Source organism: Pomacea canaliculata, linkage group LG6 (genome assembly GCF_003073045.1).
Source record: "Pomacea canaliculata isolate SZHN2017 linkage group LG6, ASM307304v1, whole genome shotgun sequence".
Classification (NCBI taxonomy): Eukaryota; Metazoa; Mollusca; class Gastropoda; order Architaenioglossa; family Ampullariidae; genus Pomacea; species Pomacea canaliculata.
Window position 1 is genome coordinate 1,390,424 of NC_037595.1, and position 21,164 is coordinate 1,411,587.

General features: G+C 45.8%; 1 protein-coding gene across 1 annotated transcript; it reads left to right on the plus strand.

The window, feature by feature from the left end:
* Window positions 1–6,634: 6,634 nt before the first annotated feature.
* On the plus strand, window positions 6,635–20,691 carry LOC112566786 (ras-related and estrogen-regulated growth inhibitor-like). Its single transcript, XM_025243144.1, has 5 exons — window positions 6,635–7,899; window positions 16,788–16,844; window positions 18,095–18,168; window positions 18,542–18,749; window positions 19,591–20,691. Exons 1-5 carry the CDS (start codon window positions 7,743–7,745, stop codon window positions 19,755–19,757), a joined length of 663 nt encoding a protein of 220 aa, XP_025098929.1. The 5' UTR covers window positions 6,635–7,742; the 3' UTR covers window positions 19,758–20,691.
* Window positions 20,692–21,164: the final 473 nt, after the last annotated feature.

Here is a 21,164-nt window from a genome sequence, read left to right on the forward strand (position 1 = left end):
AGTAAATGTGGAGAACATGGCAATATAAGAGAAAGGGTCAGACAGGGAGGAAGGGAGCCAGTCGCCGCGGATGCACCCCCGCAATTTATCTCCCTTCTTCGCTACAAACAGCCGTCGGCGTTTCTCGCCTTTGATCCTTCCTTTGATGTACATGCTGCGTGCAAATGTGCTATGAGCTAATTAGTTACAGGGACAAAGCCATTCAACATTACATTAAATGTAGGCTCTTCACAGTCACCGTCCATCAAAGTCACTTTGGTGCAGGTTGACAGACAAGGATCTCTATTGCCTTCCGTAGAAATATTCCTTGTATATGCACCAAATATCCGTAAGACTGTCTGGGATCGGATCTCGGATCTCGGACCTCTAATGTCTCACTGAAGAATGGCGGCTCGGACGTTGACTTATCGCCGGCGCCTCCTTGTCCCCAGAGTCCTCTCTCTGTCTCTCTCCTGTGTGTTCATTCGCCGCCGCCATTGTTTTGCACCTGACTGGCATCAGTCGCGCTCCTGGCTGCACGTGACACGTGAAGGTGAGGTCTCGTTCCTCCCTCTCTAATCTCTTGTCTGCTCGGCTCCAACTACCGTGGTGCACTCAATGCCTTCTGAGGGCGTGACCCCGCTCCTCCTCCTCCTCCTCCTCCTCCTCCTCCTCCTACTCCTCCTCCGTCTACCCAGTCATTCCCGTGCAATGAACTGAGCAGCGTGCACTGAGCTCATTAGAGTGCACTTGTCCCACGCTTGTCATCACCTTGCTGCACTCGGCATGTAGATGTGCACAACCGTTCTTTACAAATGGATGCTCCTGTCCTGTTTCGTGTCCAGTCTGTAAGTCGAGCTGCAGAAGCTAAAACCTCGACTGATGTCCTCGATGGTGTGAATCAACTTTCACGAAACATCAAAGGACCGCTAACCCTTCTCCCACAATCATTGAGGTGAAGTATTGCCGACAGACATACAAACAACTTTCCAGAAATAAGTGCTGCATGCCAAGTTTATGGTAAGCTTAGACCGTTAAAAACCAAATGAGAGATTCCGTTACAAAGTTATGTTTTCAAGCAATGGATTCGAAATATGTCTATTCTGAAAAATATGTATGAAAATATTAATCTATTTTAATTATTATTAAAGTGTCTAAATGGTTAGCGAAACGCCGCAAGCAGGATGTACATTTTATTTCAAAGCATGGCACATGTAAGGATTTATTAAGCTGTTATACTTTTTTAATATTCAAAACAAAAACATGAAATATCAAGATTTAATAAGATGGCGTTGGGTGCTCTGCCCCAAAAAACCGTTATTTCGGGTAATTCTTTCTCACAGCAAAGGAGGAATTTGTACGCAAAGACTTGGAGGTGTCTCACCTTACAGTTCCACAGCAGTCGGGGAGGGACAGGTGTAAATCGCGCCACTTAAACTTGTAAGAATCGCTTACTCTGGCGATGAAGGGAGACGAACTGCCAGCCTACACATCTCCACACCCACGACTACAAGGCCAGTTTCTCAGGTGAGATAGCAAGCTGGACGTACCAGCAGAAGGCAACAACTTAGCACAATTTCAACAACAAAAAAAAGGGAGGATAACACTTGGAGGGTTGAAATATTACGAAGTTATCTAAAATCTTTGGAAGGTCAAAGGGTAAACAATGGAGGGCAGGTACTTTCGCTTTCTTCAGCCAAAGACTAGCTTCGAGAATTTCAGAGTGGGAAAGCTGATGTCAGTGTAAGTATTTAAGGTAATTACAACCGTTACTGTCGTATTGATGACTGAGAAAAGTAGCCTCGACCTCACACGATACTGGGTTTCGATGTAACGATGTCGTAGCGTGTCTACGGCGGTGTTCCTTCAACATCGCCATCATCATCGTCAGACACTTGAACTCTTGTAGAACTCGACTTTCATTACATGCTGAGGACAGATCATTAAATGTTTATATTTTATATTCTCTGAGTACATTGCATGCGGGGCACAGATCTTGTACCTCATTCTCTCCATTACAGCCGCCCATCGTCTTTTTGTTTGTTTTTGCACAGATGTTGACAAGTTTCCTGGAGGTCAAGCTATTTTTTAAAATATAATTCAGCCTGAGTATTCACTTTTCTAATGATTTTTAACTACCTCTGGTGTTTGTTTATTTATATTTATATGCTTTGCACCTGAGCATTCAGCGTCTCTCCCCTCGTTTTGACTCGTTCTGAAAGAGAAGAAGAAGGAAGTTTGCAAGACTCACCTTCAGCCTTCCTATCAAAGGTTGTTGGTAATGTGGAAACATTCGCATCTGCATTCTTATTTTTTAAATTAGATAATTCAGTAATTGGTTCTGAATTTCAATCTTACCAAATACATCTAAAGCGATAAAAGCACAGACACAAAGAGATATTGTAAAGAATGGCCTAACATCTGTTCATCGTTAATCATCTCAATCTCGGTCTTGTTGGCAGCAGGCGTCTGACGATGTGGTCATGGCGCTCGTGTGAGCCTCGTGCACGCCTCGCTACATTCTTCATTCCTTCCTTCCTTTGTGTCCCTTCTTTTCTTCGCGAAGGCCATACAGTATTATTCGAGCACTTCACTCTCTATTACAATCTGTATCATGGATATGTTAATTATACACAAAGAATGTTAATGTCTCATACACTACCAATGTAGCAATATTAATGTAGTGCAAAACCTTCAATATAGTATCGGGAGGATCATGTGTAGAAAACATGCGTATAGTATAGACTATAGATAATATTGATATATCCTACAAAACATGATGACAGAGAATATTAAATACCATAGAGACTATTAAGTTGACACAAAGAATATTATGGATTGAAAATAAGTGGAAAGATGCGCTTATCGCGAAGTGTTTGGAGGTATTCCTGATGCCAGGAGACAGACTTCAGGTAGTTTGAAAACCGAGTTGTTTGAAAAAAGATGTGGTTTATTTTCAAGCAGACCATGTTTATTCTGTTTTGGTAGACTTTGTTGTGTTTCTAGTTCTTATCACCGAGTTTGTGGCAGGACACGTGATGATCACAAGGTGATTAAAGGTTTTCTCATGCACCTGGCTGGCAGGCCGGGGAAACAGAAAGAATAAAGAAACAAAGGAAGGACGAAAGGGAAAAAACTGAAAGAAAGAATGGTAAAGAGGAAACGAAAAAAAAGATAAAGATAAAGAAAGAGGTGGTTTAATCTTGTAGTGTTTTGCAACAAGCAGACAAAGAAGGAAAGAGAGAAAACAGCAGCAGCAGATTTGCCGGAGGGTACCTACCCTCAGTCTGCCATCCGGAAATAGCTCCCAGCGTGTAATGGATTCGACAGCTCACCCTCCACAGCAAAACCTCAAGCTTCCAGCACACAGACCTACAGAGAGGGAAAGAGGCAAAAAGAGAAGAGTGGTTTCCTCCCACATCCGTCTGCTAGGAACGAGACTTCGCTAGCTCCGAGGTGTGCCACACTGCATTGTGTTTGTTTTGTTTTGTTTTTAATAACAGCTTGGCTGAGTGCAACACAATATTCTGTTTCTCAACTCTGAGTAAATAGCATCAGTCTCCCCCTCCTCAAACTCTCCTACCCGCCGTACATTCCTGCCACAAGGAGATCAAAATCGTGTCCATGGAAACCCCAGGTAGATGTGGCAGTGTTCACTAGTCCTCAGGTAGACGTGTGGGTCACGTGAACTTTTCTCTCTTTTATTTTTTTATTTTTTTTTTTTTACTTCCCTGAGCTTGCTAACAGTCATCTCGATAACGAAGAGTTGTATCAGAAAATAACATTTGCTGAGATGTAATATCTTGTATTGGGATCAGCCAGACATTTGAAAAAACAAAATACTTCTACTTCGGGGAACTTTTAAGGTCTCAAAGTTGGTTAATTCGCCTTAAGAGAAGAAAGAAAACAAGGAAAAGAGGGAACAAATCAGGGCAGTACTCTGGTGTCATCTTAACTGACGATTTCTGATGGTACAGGTAGGAACTGTCTCCTACAAACCACAACTGTCTCCTACAAACCACAACTGTCTCCTACAAACTCCAGCTATCTCCTACAAACCACAACTACCTGTTTTAATGTGCGTTTCTCCCTCCCTGTGTGTGTGGGGGATGTCTATCATGTGTTTTCTTGATGTGTGAATGCTCTGCTTTTTAAGTGCTTGGAAATCGAGAAATCACTCTTCTTTTCTCAGTCTTATTTCTGTCAGTCTCCCTTCTCTCTCTCTCAGAAAGTTTGTGGAGGTATGTTGAATTCACGGGAGTGTATGAAGATCCCATTTCGTTCATGGCAAAGAAAAGGTCTGGCAAAAGGCAGCTGCTGATGGACGGGGGAGACAACACTTGAGAGTCTGAGGTACGGAAGAGAGCAGTGAGGGGAGAGGAGGAGAGAAAGGAGGGGGAGCGCCGGTAGCCAGCTCTCGGCAGCATCTGTTGAAATGTTCCTCTACCCAATAAGACGAACGAACTGTGTGTGCAGGACTCCTGTAGCAACAAGCGAGGGATGAGAGCATAATCTACAAGTCTCCAAAAACACTGAGGCAGTCATGAGAGAGACAGACCGTGAAAAAGACAAACACAGGCAGACAGGAGGAAAAACACAGTTGCACCTACAAACTGACACACGCTCGTGCGCGCACACACACAGACACATTAATGCCTCACAATACTCACCACACAAAACCCACAGGCCGTGAGGTGCAACATTCTTTACTAACCATCCTCTTTTCCCCAATCTTTCATTTGTCAAACAGATGTGGAGGTTGTGGGAAACAATTAGGGTGGGGATGGATTTCTTTATTAGCGAGTGCGTGCTCCTAACCCCTGGGTCAGCAGTCGCACAAAGTTGGAGCAAGACAGGAACTGACAAAGACTCAAAACTATCCGCTGATCAAAACTTTCAAGCATTTGGCATCTTCTACCTGGCGTCCTCCTTATCTAGACATGAAAGACGAACCTTTGCACCTGTAGTCAGCCAACTGTGACAGACCCGCCGCACTGCACGAGCTGCTGGTGGCGTGACGTGGGATGCACCAGCCTCCGCCGTGTCGACGTTGCAGTTGTTGCCTATCTCCATCATCTGGTGCCACGACTGAGGCCATCATGGAGCCAGCAGGGGGCAGCACAGGGCACACACGCTGTCACCAACAGGTCGGCAAAACTGATTGTGGGGAACTTCTCTCTCTTTCTCAACAACCTTCTCAACCCCGTGCTCTCCCACAATCTTCGTCTGTCGGGTGTGATGGTGCTTTACCTGTCCCTGGTGTTTACTAAGCCACAAACAAACTGTAATCTCTTCCAGCAGATCGTAGCAAACCTTATTACATTCATTTTACTAATTTTTTTCATCCTCCTCCTCCTTCTTTCCAGTCGTTCTCCACATGCTCCACAGCAGGTGGACTAATGCAAGGTTTTACAAGAGTATAGGTAGTAAAGACTGCAGCACTGCGGCCAACGATTGTGACTTCACAGCTTGTGAGTACTGTGAGGACTGTGAGGACTGTGAGTACTGTGTGTACTGTGAGTACTGTGAGTATTGTGTGTACTGTGAGGACTGTGAGTATTGTGTGTACTATGAGTATTGTGAAATGTTTGTGGACGTTAATGATTCATGTGTTAACGACAGTAAACAAGGTGAGCGGCAGGAATGAAGCGTGTGTCATACCTGCGCGCGCACACAAGCATGCACAGACACACAAACACGCACTATCACACGCAAATAAGCACACACACACACAAGCGAAATACTCTATGCTGCAGAGCACTGTTACCTTTGTTTTATTTTGCGAGACCAGGCATAAAAATGTTTCGCTCTCCCTTTCTTCATCTCTCACCTTCTCCTGCCCTCATCCTTTTGCTGAACCACGCGTGCAGTTCCTTTTGTCGGCTGATAGGTACTCGCCTCGCAGCCACACCTGCCGCTCCTTTGTGCGCGTGCACACACACACAGACTCAGAAAAAACACACACACGCATACAAACACGCAAACATAAACACAAAGAGGCACGCGCGCACACACACCTTGTTATCCCCCGCCTCAGGTGTGTTTTGTGAGGTTTCCTAGTATGTGCTGATCAGAAGGTTCGTGCGTGTGTGTGCGTTCTTTATTCGAGCAAACTGTGTGTGTGTGTGTGTGCGTGCGTGCACGTGAGCACGTGCATGTCCATGTACGCCTGACTGATTCGACTGCTGAATGCGTGCTTGGTTCCTGACATGGGAGGAAAAGGAAAGGTATGAAGGAGAAGAGCTGGGTACCACAGAGAAAAACACGGTCCTCATGATTAGGTAACCAATTTTCTTTTTAATTTTCTCTACAACAGTTGGTACGTACCCGGGGTGCTACAGATATAGTCTACAGCCGAGTACGGACACCCTTCGTGTGCAGCATCAGTACAGTAGGTATCAGGTATTGACGTTTACATCCGTGCACCATCCATACAGCAGGTAACATGTAAATACCTGCAGCTGCAACGTGTATTGTCTGTACTGGTTACTGGGTACACGCAGTGGTAACCCTTTTACCTTACAGGTGTGCACCGCTCAAGAGGAGTGCGCAGCTGGTTAGCCCCCTCCTCTCCCCAGCATCCCCCATTCCCACCCACCCCCCACGAACGGAAACGCGCGCAGGATGGCGCGAGCGGGTAGGACCCTACCCCTTCCTCCCATCCCCTCCCATGCCTTGGTCCGCCCTGTGGGGATCGTCTTGCTGCAGGTAACCTCCTTCCCAGGTAGACAGGTATTGCTTGGCGCACGTGCGCTTTTACCTGACAGGTACTTAATGCCGAGGCAAGACTTGGGTGAGTTTCGTCGAGTGCCGCGGTCTCCCCCCGCACACGCTTCGTTTCCGCAGACTGGGAAGACTGTTCCCCTCGTCGACATCATCGTCGGCGCAACGGTCTGCTGAGGAGAGAAGCGAACGGGATTGTCCACCCCTCGCCCCCACCTCCGGGGTCATTCGGCAGAAATTCCTCCTGCAGGTGGAGGACATCGTTAACACAGTGGCAAATGGATAAGCGGCAAGAGCAAACAGCTGTCTATCTCACCTCCACAGACTGTCAGGCGATATATCGGCACTGAAACTGCCAATCGCGGAGACAAGTGTGTACCTTTTATTAACACCGTTTGTTTTTCTCCAGCTTTCCTTCACTCAGCGCTCAGCGATCTCGGAACTGTTGGTTGTGTCGTCTGTCCGCTTTGCCAGGAGTCAACGAGTCTCTTGCATCATCTTTATTGCACGTGCCTGGCCCTGCTGCATGTGCATCTGGAAATATCTGAAATCTGTGTTTACCAAACCGACTCCCAGGGCGCAACTTCATTTTGGGGAGATAAATTATGTTCCGATTTTATTACTCACTAGGAAAAATATTTCATTGCTGCCAAATGGAAGCTGTTTATTCAGCCACCCCCTGATGCTCTCGAGCGGAGGAATTTACTGAGGGATTTTGTATATCGGCTGAAGTGCTTGGCGTTCGCTTCTCCTGGAACGCAACAGAACTGTGTTACTGTCTTGGTTTTTGCTGGACGTCTTTCGCTGGATCCCGGAAGTTTGATAGGAGCAGGAGGAGTCCACCACAGTTCACACACACACACAAGTGATAGAAGAAGACGGACAGACATTTTACACAGATTGGCGATCTCACGTGACAACGAGAGGACGTCAGAGCACGTAGACGACGTCTTCAGGAGGACCGGCCACACGCCAGGCGCCGTGAGTTCCAGCTGTCACGTGCGAGAGCCGTGAACTACGTGACCTTGTGACCCTAGGAGATGAGCTCTCTGACTGTCAACAGCCCCGGGGGAGGGAGCGACGGTCAGGCCGGTACGGGATCCGGCTCCACCCTCAAGCCCTACCTCCGGCGCAAAAAGTCGTCGCTAGGGGAGACGAAGGTGGCGGTGCTGGGCATGAGCGGTGTCGGCAAGAGCGGTGAGTAGTCTTCTCTTTGCTCCCTCACTAGTCTCACCAACTTGTATTACTGGACTGCTTGCAGACGATCTTTTCCAGTGAACTACTAAAACGAGGCCGGTGCCTACAAAGCTTCCGGTTTAGTCCCATTCATTGTTTAGGCTCGCCGAGACTAACAGCGGAGAACTTGGCAAGAGACTAAGTCTTGGTCTCGGCAGACAGACAGCAGTCCACCTATACACGTCCTTGCTTGTGGCCTGTGCTTCCTTCTTCATCCTTCACAGAAATATTATTCTTCTAGATGTCAGACGGCTAGTGAAGGCCTGTGGGCGGGGAGGATCGTGGTACAAACAGCGAAACTTTCAACATGTAAATCACGTTTATCGTGTTTAAATATCTAGAAACATAATAAACATTTTGTTTATATGCATACAACAAACAAAGGAGTGTTAAGCGTAAACATAACTTCTTATATGTAAACACATTCGGCGCAGCTGTGCTTTACGATGTTCGTGTCTATTATTATTATTTATTTTTATTATTATTATTAAGTGAATGTATACAGCGCATTTTCTAATGAACAGAGGACTCAATGAACTTTTCAAAAGAAAGACAAAACTCATACAACACACATACTGACACAATGTTTCAACAAATACGAGGCACAAAACCTACACACAAAGCTCGCTAGGACAGGCACAGCATAAAAGAAAAACAACAACGAGGAGATTGTTGGAGCGAAAGAAGGTGAGTTTGATGATGTGACAGTCGTGAAGCCGGCAGACAACACAACGCACACACCGCGCAGGAACTCAACACTCAATGTCGACATATGCTGCAACAGCGACAACGACTACAGTCTGTCAGTTGTGGCTCTGATGGCAATGAGGGACACAGCAGTTGGATCCTCAGTCGAGAGAAATTCATGGATCGATTACAGAATAGAGTTCAGAGAGTTCAGTCTGCTGCTGATACACGGATGCAAGATAAAAGCAGCGACAAGATGGCGCAGATGTGGCAGCAAACATCGCTGGTCATCCAGTGGTCCGTAACAGGAATCAACACGGCGCAGGCGCAGAAGGACAAACAAGAAGACAGCAAATGATGCAACAGGAGCAAAGATCAATAACAACAAACACAAAGCGTGACGTGGATGTCTGGGTAGAGACTCGGGGTGGCGACCAGTCCTCCCGTCAGCCACTGACGGGACATTCTTCTCCTGAATCCTTACTCAGGTGGCATAAACATCTTGACAATCACATGCATAAAACATGACTGCACTACGCGTAGACACGAGTTTCATGCATGAGCGCACACGCGTCATAAACACATCGTTACCGTCAGTAAACCACATTTATCGTGCGTGCACACACGTGTAAACAGGTTTATCAGACATCAGCCCACACATGTCAGTATATAATGCACATAAACACATGTTTGTCGGGTGGAACTGCTTGTTGGCGAGCAGCGCGGTGCCAGTCAACTGAATTGTGTGTTTGGGAGGGGGATGAGGGGAGGGGCAGAAATCCTGCAAAGACAAGACTGGAAAATGTTGGTCAAAGTGTCAGATGAACGATAAGAAAAGACTTGTTGCTGGTAATACGGACTGCCACAGTTTACTAACTCTGGAGACAACACAGGCCGCCTGCATGCAACGAGGGGTCACAGTGGGGTCAACTGCTTTCCGATAACAGGGGTGATGGCGATGTCGAGGACAGACAGATATCGTAACTAGGAGAAACGATTTCTCCCTTTTACAAAAGTAAGTATTGCCGCAGGTAACGAGCTTCTGTCCTGAAATAAGATGTGGGATGCAATCACTGGTCTTCGTAACGATGTGTGCTTCCCTCCTGTCATTCCTTCCATGTTCCTAAGAGAACAGATGCACGATGATAAGAATAATGATAATGCGAACTTACAAGGCGCAGCATCACGACCAAGATGCTCGCAGTCTCTGCACAGACCAATAACAATAAATGTGCGAGTCTGATGAGGAGCCAAGGTTTGGGGCAGCAGTGTGGACAGACAAGCTTTCAGTAGAGTAGTCATTATACTTGATTGATGTCAGTGAGAGGCATCACCAGCACGATCACCAGCAGCATCACCGTTGTAGTAACCAGTCTGCGAGTGTGGAGCCTGCCAGCCGACATACAACACGTGACCTCAGTCTTCCTTAACAGTACAGCAGCGGTGGTGTACCATTGAATCATCGACAGAGCAGATATTTATGGTGAAACTGAATCATCGCCGTGCACAGGCCGCCATTGAGTCATCGTAGCGGGGCGGTGTGCAGGCAGCGTGACAGCAGCAGCCACATGCCAGAGCGGCTACGTGCAGGTGCACACACCTGGCAGTCCAGGCGCCCTCAGTCTCAGGTACGCCAGGTGAGTCAAGTTTGGGGTTCGAGCTGCATCAGCACTCCACACCAACGATGCACCTCCGGTGATGGACAGGAAACCTCCCGAGATCGCAGGCAGGAGGGGGACTTAACCACCTGACACGTGCAAAATGTGTTTGTGTGTGTGTGTGCTCACTAACACAGAGAAAGAGTAATGACAGTTGTTATAGAAATAATCACTAGCCCTGATTTCTAAACACTGTTATTGTTAGTGATTACTGTTATTGCAGTCAGTACAGCTCCAATGTATGTATGGATGTAACAGCTCCAGCAACCCTCCCCCCTTATGCAAACATTCCTCTTGGGCAAGAGCCTGAATTTTAATAATTGGAAGCGATGATTAATATTTAATTCGATCACTAAACATAACAGGCGGAGTATAATCATGAATCACATGGAATGTTCTCAAAATTTGAAGGAAAAGGGGAAAGGACACTACTACAGGCAAGATGCAATGAGAGGCGAGAGACGGTGAGTGAGACGAGTGAGTGAGGCGAGCGCTAGACGAGAGGATGATGATGGACTGAAAGGCGAGGGTGTGAGTGAGGAACAAGCTGATGGCGCCAAACACCAGCCTTGAGGTGGAGGAGAGCTGAGAACATTACTCAACGCCTGCCAACCATCGCTATTGTCTCGAGTCATCGTTGTGTTGTGACTGGACCCCCGCCATGTGCAGTCAGTCTGGCTTTTTGTTTTAACCGATCACAGATGTCGCAGAATATTATGTCCGTATGCAAACAGAAAAGTTGGAAACTAGTTTGGTCTGTTCGCGTGTTTGTACTCGTGTGCTTGAGCTTTGCATGATGCGCGCGCGCTTATTCCTTGAAGAGCATGTTGCCGAGCGTGTGTTTAATTTTTCCGTCGATCATTTTCCAATCACGATAGTCACCAAGTGCCTGCCTTCACTCATTACTCCAGCTGCGCATTTTAAGGCCGGCAATTGCTGGGGAAACATGGTTGGCACCGTGTGAGAGCCAGACGCACGTTCACCTGTGACCTTTCACCTACCGCCTCCGATTACGCCTCTTCTCCGCGCGTAATGAGCCAGCCATCGGGCCACCCTTAATTCATTTGGCAAGCGCCACCCCGCACTCGCTCACTTCCTTGGCAAGAAAATCTCTCCGGGTACAATGATATTGGCTGTTTGCGTTCAGTTGCTGAAAACGGAATAAAATGTGAGCCGTTGGGAGAGATTAAAGAAGAAATGTTCTGGCGCAGACTTCAGGCAAACATCGGGGAGGGTATCTGTACCCTGGTGCACCCGAGTTAGCTGTGGGTCATTGAGCAAACTTCGAGATGATTGAGTGACAGTCGGTGTCAAGACGAGTGACTGATGACTAATGACGAACGAACGACGCCGATGACAATGAAGTTTGTGATGATGCGAGCTGACTTTGCCACATCTTTTCTTGAGTGTTTGGAAACTTTTCAAATTTGTAATCGTTAGAGTCAAATACTTGCATCCGTGCTTGCTTGGTTTTGGTTTTTGGTTTTGTTTTTGTTTGTTTGTTTTGTTGTTGTTTTTTTGTTTGTTTGTTTGTTTGTTTTTTTTTTTGGGGGGGAATATTTTTGTTTTGGTTTTGTTTTTCTTTTTCTTTTTGGTTTGTTTTTTCGGGGGATTTTTTTGTTGCTTTGGTTTTGTTTTGTTTTTGCTTGTTTTTTGTTTGTTTGTTGTTGTTGGTTTTTTTGTTTGGTTTTTGTTTTGTTTTTGTTTGTTTTTTTTGTGTTTGCAGTCCTCAACATTTCTGAACTGTCTCCACTTCTCTGAACGAAATACTCAGAACAGATTGTAAACATTGACAATCTGCCTGCGACATGTTTGTTGTTTGTGATTCAGCAGCTTAAAGAAGACTGCAGTGTATTTGTCCACCTGCTTGCCTCCGTGTGTGTCTAGGCGCAAATAAAAAGTAGGATTGTTATATTGGAATTGTTATAGTCTGTCTTTGCTGTACAGGTGTGCTCTAATCAGTCTTTGTACACCTTTCTCTCTCCTCTCCTCCTTTCCTCCTGTCATCAGTGTTGCTCAACATCAAAGGCTGTAATTATTGCCAACCGCCCATTCCGTTACAAGATCCGGGGCTGCTTGTAATAAAACCTTCCAAACTTTATAAGTCGTCTGCCAAAGATGTCGTACAGCATCCCTGCTTTATGTTCCACTTTGCAGGTGTTTCTCGTCGACTACAATCAATCTGCGATAACTGTTACAGACAGTTTCAGGTTCTCCTAGACTAAACAATATGTTCAAGATGTTGCATGAATAAGTTGTACAACGTGTGTCATGTGACCATCAGTGACAGCTGCAGTCGTCAGGGACCTCAGATGAATTGAGACCAAACGATGTTGTCCTTTCCAAATAAAAGATCAAGAAACAAAAACTCGCTAAGTTTTGTAAATGTGTTAAATAACATCTGTATGCTTTGTTCACTTTCCAGAAACGTGAAGCTTTATTTGTTTAGTTGCCTTAATGTGTTTGGCTAATATAGCGAAATGAATGCAGTGAGAATTGTGGGATACGAGCGATGCACGATCTGCACAGAGCCCTCGCTGTCTGGAGGCAGGATCCTGTGGTTTCTGTTTATTGGCCTCGGGATGGCAAACACTTACACGTGTTCTGTATTCTGTACCCAAACACACATGCTACCAGAATTTTCTTTGAACCTTACTGACTCTTTTCTCTTCCTCCATCTCTTTTTCTCTCTTGCTTTCTCACTTTTATGTTTTCTTCCTTGTGTCTACCTGTGCAGTTCATGCCAGTGACTGATACTGTGTTTGGGTGAGTTGTGATGGCGATATGTAGTCCTGAGACATTCAAACCTTGGCTTTGAGAATTGTGAAATCTCTTTTGCTGCCAGTATTTTTTTTTTTTTTCATTTCGTTGGTTTGAAGTGCTTGTATCCCAGTTTTCAAAAGCAACATCATCAGCAGCGGAAGAAGAAACGGTGTTGAGGGCCGATGTTCATGTTTGAAGCACACTCGGAGTTGGTTAGTCGCTTTAGTCCGTCTGTCGACACAAACTCAAAGAAGTTTCAGTTGCAGGACGAGGCCATCAGATCGGTCGCCTGGGAATCGAAGTCTGTGGCGAGGATGTGATGTCCGACACCGCACGTGCTTGCCTTCAGCCAATCAAAAATAAACACATTGGCGGCCACAAACAGATTTCCGCCTGTCGGTTCCAGCCTCGTGTCTGATTACCATCGAGACTCGCTTCTCTCTTGCTTCAGCGCGTGCTGATATGGAGGAATTCTCGGTGAGGGTGGAACCCCTCCCAAGGGTCAGGGGGATGGGAGAAATAATCCAATCGTTTCACGACCCACCGCCAGTCAGCGCATGTGCAAAGAGGCGGAAGCTGCGTATGTAATGACTTTACCCAAACCTTAATAATATTTATAGTCGGCGAGTTTGGGGGCTGCACACCCCGCTACTGCCTCTCACAAGATGCTGGAAATAAGGTTTGTTTTCGCTGAGACTGACACGTGTCGTCACCGCCAGACCCCGAGCACATTTGTCTTCTTTTAAACCTCGATTTGTAATGAATGTCGGGCTGGAGTTTGGGGGCACAGGGCGGAGCATCTCCTCGACTCCAATTGCCACTGTCGGCGGCCATACATCAGACCCACAACCAGGGTTTGACGATGTTTTATTTTGCAAAAGTCGAGAGGATGGGACGCATTCGTGGTTGGGTTAGGGGTGGAAAGGATGGTGAAGGTCAGAGAGTGCAGGTTGAAGCTGAATCTGTCTCGGAATGTAAATCCGGGCTCTTGTCGAGGGCTTTCATGACGTCATGGCACACTGAGTGCGGCCATAACTAGCTGATTGCACTTGTTAAGAAATGTTCCTGGCTGTCAGAGCCCATTGTTCATGCAACTTCAACATTTCAACTTGGGAAGTACACATGTAAATAAACTGCTTTATTCTAGGAACTACTGTCACTTTGGTATATATCTAAAAAGAATGATAGTTGCCAGAAAAAATGATGGAGTAATTGTAGCAAGACAAAAAAGTTTTGTACAAAAAAAATACCCCAATTATCTTAGTGGTACTTACAAAACACTGGAGTATGCAACATGTCTCAATTTGAAGTTGAACAGCAGTAACTTCCGACAAGTTTTCTTAATAAAAACAACTTCATCCACTGTCTACTGGTCTTTGTGTCTTTAACAAAAGTAATTTTTTTAGGTCTTTAGGTCTTTAAAACTAACCCCACCTGTGGCGTGGACAGTCTGTTGCTGAGAGAAAGGGTGTTTGGGTTCGATACCCACATGGCACAGAGAACTTACCCCAGTCAATCCAGCTGTAGAAGGAATATTTGACAGTAGAGGGTTGTAGAAGGTGAGGGGGTGAGGTGGACCACGCTTCTTTACCCAAAATAACTTCTGCCTCTGCCACTGTCAGTGGATGTTAACTAAACTTCTGTCACGGTCAGTGGGTCTTTAATAAAACTTTTGTGACTGTCAGTGGGTCTTTAATAGAAGTAGCCTGCAAGAGAAAGTCACTTGCTTTCCTCCCTCATCCGCCCACCTACCTTGATGTCTCGCACACACCTTGCAATTTTTTGTTTCCCCGCCGCTTTTCCTCTCACTGTCAGCCTCCAGCATCTTCCTCGGCAGCAGACTTGGCAGGTCAGGGCATCCACAAGACACAGAAGCGAGAAGCCACGTGTTCGGGCCCCGGATGCCAGAACAGTTTTTCAGCCAGCATTCCACGCCCCTTTCGTATTGCGGTCGGCGATGGGAAATGGAAGACGCGGATACCCTTTCTGGAACAAGCGGATCTGCAGACCTAGCAGCAGCTATCGTTGTTTAACCTTTAACCTCTTACCACACAAACACAGGGAGCAGGCTGACCCAAACAGTATTCCTCTCTTGTCGTATCCTAGTGACTGGCTCTCTGACCTTTGACCTTTCGTCCTCTTGCTGTTGCTATCAATCACACAATTAATTAATCGCCTGCTTCGGCCCACCCTTAAACACCAGCATTCGTACACACTGTCATACACAGGGAGGAGCTTCTAACGTATCTTCATATAGATACTCGTATTCTCCTATACACACACCCTCTCTCTCTCCTTGTCTTCATCTTCTTCGCTCTCGTTCATTCTTCTTCCTGGTCTCTCTTGCGCTTTCTGCGAAAGAACTCTGAGAATTCGATCTGTTTATGTCCGATCTATCACCCAAACATTGCCATTAAATGAACTGTATTAACAAGCAATAAGTAACACACAGTTCTCCACATATACATACCTTGTTTGGTTTTGTCACGAGCACTAGATACTGTACTTCTAACCTACTTGCTGTCAGTAACTGGCTGTTGTCAGAACAGAAGACCCTTCCCTCCCCCCCCGGCTCAGTTAGTCACCCCCTGTAGTTGGGGGCATGACAAGGACAGACTAGCAGCTGACAGGCCGCCATCTTGTCTATTGTGGGCGACAGTCAGCAGGTCCTGTACAGGACGACCTCCAGTCTTTCACCTTTGTAAGTCAGTTCTTCCTCTCACCACCGCATTGTCCACTACCCTTCAGGGTAACTTGAAGGATAGTCTTTGACAGGGTGTCGTGCTGGGTCACGTGGCCAAAGATCAGCTTACGTCACTTGACTGTTGAAAGTAGAGGTTGCTGGTGTCCTGCGAGTGTGGCCATCTTGTTTCCTACAAAGCCGTTGGTTCTGTGTTCTTTGTACGAGACCCGGAGGAGCCTCCAATTTGTTCTCCAATGTCTGGATTCTACTTTCCGTCTCAGGCGGTTTCTTGAAAGTTCATGCAGTAATCTTTATTGATGTAAATTTCTTTGAGCCTGATGCTGATTAAAAGTTTTCCCGTGACAATATTCTGTCACGACGTGCAAATCACAATGTTGGGGATGGCGACAGTTTCTTTGTACGCAGTTCGCACATCAACTCTGACAAGTTACCTGTTCGACCATAAAAGGTATGGAGAGTCAGTAAACACGCAGGCCATCAGTAGTAAACATGCATGCCCTCAGCAGGAGAGAGGGGGAAATAGAGATGAGGTGTGGGTGGGAATACCCGTTGGGATTAACTACCCTGTAAACAGACCCAGGTGTTAGGGCGACCTCCCGGTGTTAGCGGCGCAGGTCGCAAGATGTCAGACAAATGCGCTGCGCAGGTAAGACGCACAGGTGTGACTTTGTTACCTTCGTGTGGCAACTAAAGGGTGTACATGTATGTGTGTTTGTGCGTGTGCCTGTTTGTGCCAGTGTGTATGTGCACATGTTTATGGATGTATTGTGTATGTGTATGTACAAATGTTTATGTGTACGAAGGTAAAATACATCACACTGTTTCTGTCAAAGTGTTTTGCCTAGCGAGTCCTCCATGCATGCAGAAGGAATGGGTTTTGTGTGTTTGTCAGCGCGTGTTTGTCGATATTCTTTGCAAAAGTACATCTGCTGTAGGAGGGTGGACGGTGGGCTTGAAGTCAGGGTAGTATCAGGGGGACTGTGATGACATGATTGCGGACATGAATGATGTGATGATGTTTTCTTTTCTCTTTGCAGCTCTTGCAGTCCGCTTCCTGACCAAGAGATTTATTGGCGAGTACGATCAATCAGCAGGTAGCTTCTCATTTCTCCTCTTTTTCTTCGGCAGCACGTGCGAACTTCCTATTTGTGTGTGATGGCGCGTGTTCTAGTGTTTGTGCCACGTCTACCCAGTTGCAGTACCCATGTCTCTACTGTAACCCTTCATCACCCTCTTTGTTTACATGTCTTCCGCTCGAAATGACAACTCTGTGTGTGTGTGTGCTTGCGAACATGTAAGTTCTACTCACGCACTCACATGCAAAGGTGTTGCCCTCTGTTCCCTGTCTGCCCTCTTCCCTTCCCCCAGTTGTGAGCAAGGGGCAGATAACAGGCTGAGGTAACTGTGATAGCTGTTGTCACTGTTATCAGTTCTGCACGACTGATTCTTTCTTCACGAAGCAGCTTAATTACTCCTTAGAAACCCTATTTGCTTCTTTTATTGAAACTCACTCAAGGCAGAGCACTTCTCTTTTCTTCCTCAGTAGCAGACCTTCTTACCCTCGTTACCTCCCCTTGGGGGGTCAGGTTAGGAACTTGCCGTTAGCTTAGAAGCATCAAGCGCCCACTTTTCTCTGATGTATTGTGAGTTGTTCTGAGGACATATATATATATAGCTGCTAATGAGTGTGACACGAGTCGTTTAGCTGTTCTTATCATGCACTTCCGGTAGCTAGAAGAACTCAGCCAACAAGATGGACGAGCCACGGACCACGAATTTTACTCTGGAATCACGGCGCCATCTTGCACAGCGCTCAGTGCCGGAAACACTCACGGACTTCATTTCTCTCTTTAAGGAATGATGCGCATTCGTTTTGCTCACAATTTTGGTCTCAGCCATGACTGCTTCTAGTTGCCAGCAATGAGTGTGGGAGAGAGAGAGAAAGAGAGAGGGGGAGGGGGGGAATTGTTGTTTTACGCCGTGTCAGCAACAGAGGCTATATTACGGCAAGCAGCCAGCCCTGTAAACAGATGCCACGTGCAGAGAAAGAACAGCGTGCCCGAGACGAGAAATGAACTCTGGGCAGCCAACCTTCACTGTATTGGTGACAGGCGCTAACCGTTGCGCCACCGGACCGCTCGAGAGAGAGAAAGAGAGAGCGTGAATAAGAGTTAAGTGCATGTACTGTAGATGACCTATTGACTTTAATCAATTCTGTTACTGTAACTGTATTCCTATAACTTGTGTAACCATGAGGTTACATACGTATGGCGCTGTGTGTGAAGTGCTTGTTGAAAACCGTGCCCAACAAATTTCATGTCACTTTATTCTGTACTGATTGCAGATAACAAGTACAAGTGTACAACAACTATTGAAGGCGAATCCGTCACCTTTGAACTGCTGGACACACGATCAACAGTAAGATTAGCACAGACGACATTAAGACGATACTAAGACTTAGCTAAGTCACTGGTGGCAGGCACTGAGTGTCAAGATAGGCTGGTAAACAAAGCTGTGAGTGGGACAGAAACAATGCCGTACAACTTTGTGTAGAACTTCTATTATCTGTGACAACATACAATACCTGTTACCTGTGTGACAACCTGTAATACCTGCTATTACCTGTGTAACAACATGTAATACCTGCTATTACCTGTGTGACAACATGTAATACCTGCTATTACCTGTGTGACAACCTGTAATACCTGCTATTACCTGTGTAACAACATGTAATACCTGCTATTACCTGTGTGACAACATGTAATACCTGCTATTACCTGTGTGACTGTAGAACGAGGATCACGGGGCGCACGAGGACGTGCTGCGGTGGGCGGACGGCTTCATGTTGGTGTACTCGGTGACCAGCCGCCACAGCTTCCAGGTGCTGGCCGACCTCAAGCGGCGGGTGGAGGAGGCCAAGAAGACGTCGCACGTGCCGGTCATCGTGGTGGGCAACAAGGCTGACCTGGCGCACTACCGCGAGGTCACGCAGGACGAGGGTAGGTGTAGGTGTCTGTGTGTGTGTGTGTGTGTGTGTGTCTGTGTGTGTGTGTGTGTCTGTGTGTGATTGCGCATTATTCATGTCTCTTCTTGAGTTTGGTTCTTTTAAAGTTGCAGATACGCTTTAAAAAAACAAATATGTCTTACGTCAGTTAACATCTGTCAAACGTAATATAAACATTCCAATTTCTTTTTCAACGACTTCACCAAATTTACTATTTACGTATAGCAGTTTACAAATGTGTGTGATGCCATTTGTACCTCGATATCACTGATAATTTACACAACAGTTCGGCAGTGGAGTGAAAACTAGTGACAGTTCAAGGAGTAGATTTTTTTTCAAAATTCGAGTTGCTATAGTCAAGTGCCAAAATCGAAAACAAGAAACGCATGCCTAGACAGGTGAGTGCCATCAAACTAAGAGCACTGAACTCGTGTCAGGGTTACAATGAGGAAATGCTCATTACACGCAAATTAGGTTATTATTAACGAGAGGAGAAACAAGCTCGGGGTTATTATTATGTTTGAAATGCTACTGACGAGGAACTCGAGGTAAGATGGTCTGGCACAACACTTACTTACCATCACGGGGCTTGTGTAATGCGTGTCTCAATGGGTATATAAGTACTGCATGCTTAACAATACTTGATGATGATGATGATGATGATGATGATGATGTGGATGTGGATGATGTGGATGATGATGTGGATGATTGATGTGGATGATGGATGATGGATGATGGATGATGATTATTATTATTATTATTATTATTATTATTATTATTATTATTATTATTATTATTATTATTATTATTATTATTATTATTATTATCGTCCCCAGGGGCGCGTCTCGCCGTGGACCTGGGCTGCTCCTTTCTGGAGGTGTCGGCGTCGGAGGACGTGGTGCGGGTGACGGACGCCTTCCACACCCTGTGTCGCGAGATCATCGACTTCAAGCGGCGCTCAAGAACATTTCTCGACCGTGTCTTCGGCCTCAAGAAGTCCTGATCGCGCGGGCAGACCTGCGCACGTTGGATGACACGAGCTTCGCCAGCTTCTCCCAGCATTTGCCACCTTCTGAAGGAAGACCATCTCAACGGCTGACGACAGGTGTCCACCATGCCCAGCTAGGAAATGTTGGCTTGACACTGAGAAACACACAGTGGTGTGGCCTTAGCTGCTGACACGGCGTAAAACAAACAAACAGTGCGGCTGAGGACACATTGGATGCTAGTTACTTCCCGTTAGACAAATTCTCTATAAATCTCCTGTCATACAGGATGGAAGTATATGGAGGAGGGCAGAGCACAAAGTAACGTCAAAGCAAAACAAACAAACAAACAAACAAACAAACAAACAAACAAACAAAAACAGCCAAAAGATGACAATACAGAGTAGATCGCACTGCACTTTCAGTGAATGTTATTTTTTTTTAGGTTTGTTGAGCAAATGCAAGGCAGGAAAGTAGTCTTTCATGGAAGTGTCCTGATGTAAATATGTGTATATTTATTTGTGTGGATGCGTATACGTCGATATGTACGGCTGTGAGTATAATTCAGTGTACATATTCTACTTATTCTCGTGACTTTGTTCCGATGGATTGATTTTTCTTAGAATTTTGCTAAAGCAAAACAAATTGAGGTCTTGAATCTCAACGCCCCCTTTTTATTTTGTTTGAATGCCATGTTATTGTGTGGAAAGGTGTACATTTTGTTGTATACATGTAGGGGAAAGGATCTGGTGAGCGCTGTTCATTTGACTGTCTCCTTATTATTCTCAATCTGTAATTATGTCCTCTAAGTTATTTTGTGGTGAATGATGTATAGAAACAATTCGTGTTTTAAAGATTGTGTGTACAATCAGATCGCACTAATGGATTCATCTGATACATCACATGCCAGTTTATTGTAACTTCATTAAAGCAAAATTTCCATCAGTTTTACAACCAGATTTACTAACTGGTAGCACCAACACTAACTCCGATCCCTTAATGTTCAGCTTACCACTCACTTTATTCATGTATAAGCATTCAAACATTTAACTATTGCCATTTGTCTATTCGCATCTCTCGGATAAATCAGTTTGCCCTCCCTGAGTATTTTAGGTCTATTTTTGTAAAAATGTAGACGTGAGTAGTGTAGTGGTCAAAACACTCGCTTGTCATTACTGCACTGAGACGCCCTGGGTTCAAAGCTCGTCGTGGGACACTCTATGTAACACCTATTTACATGGCAGGCGACCGGGGTTTATTCTGGCAACCTCTCCCTCTCCCCTCCTAGTGCCACATCTCCCACAAAACTAACCACCAAGAATGAAAGCTTGGATCTCTCATCTGTACTGTAGCCAGCCCATAGCCTCTGTTGTGGGGCACGTGACAGCTGGGTCCGTGAAGCCTAGTGTGTCATTACTGCAGGC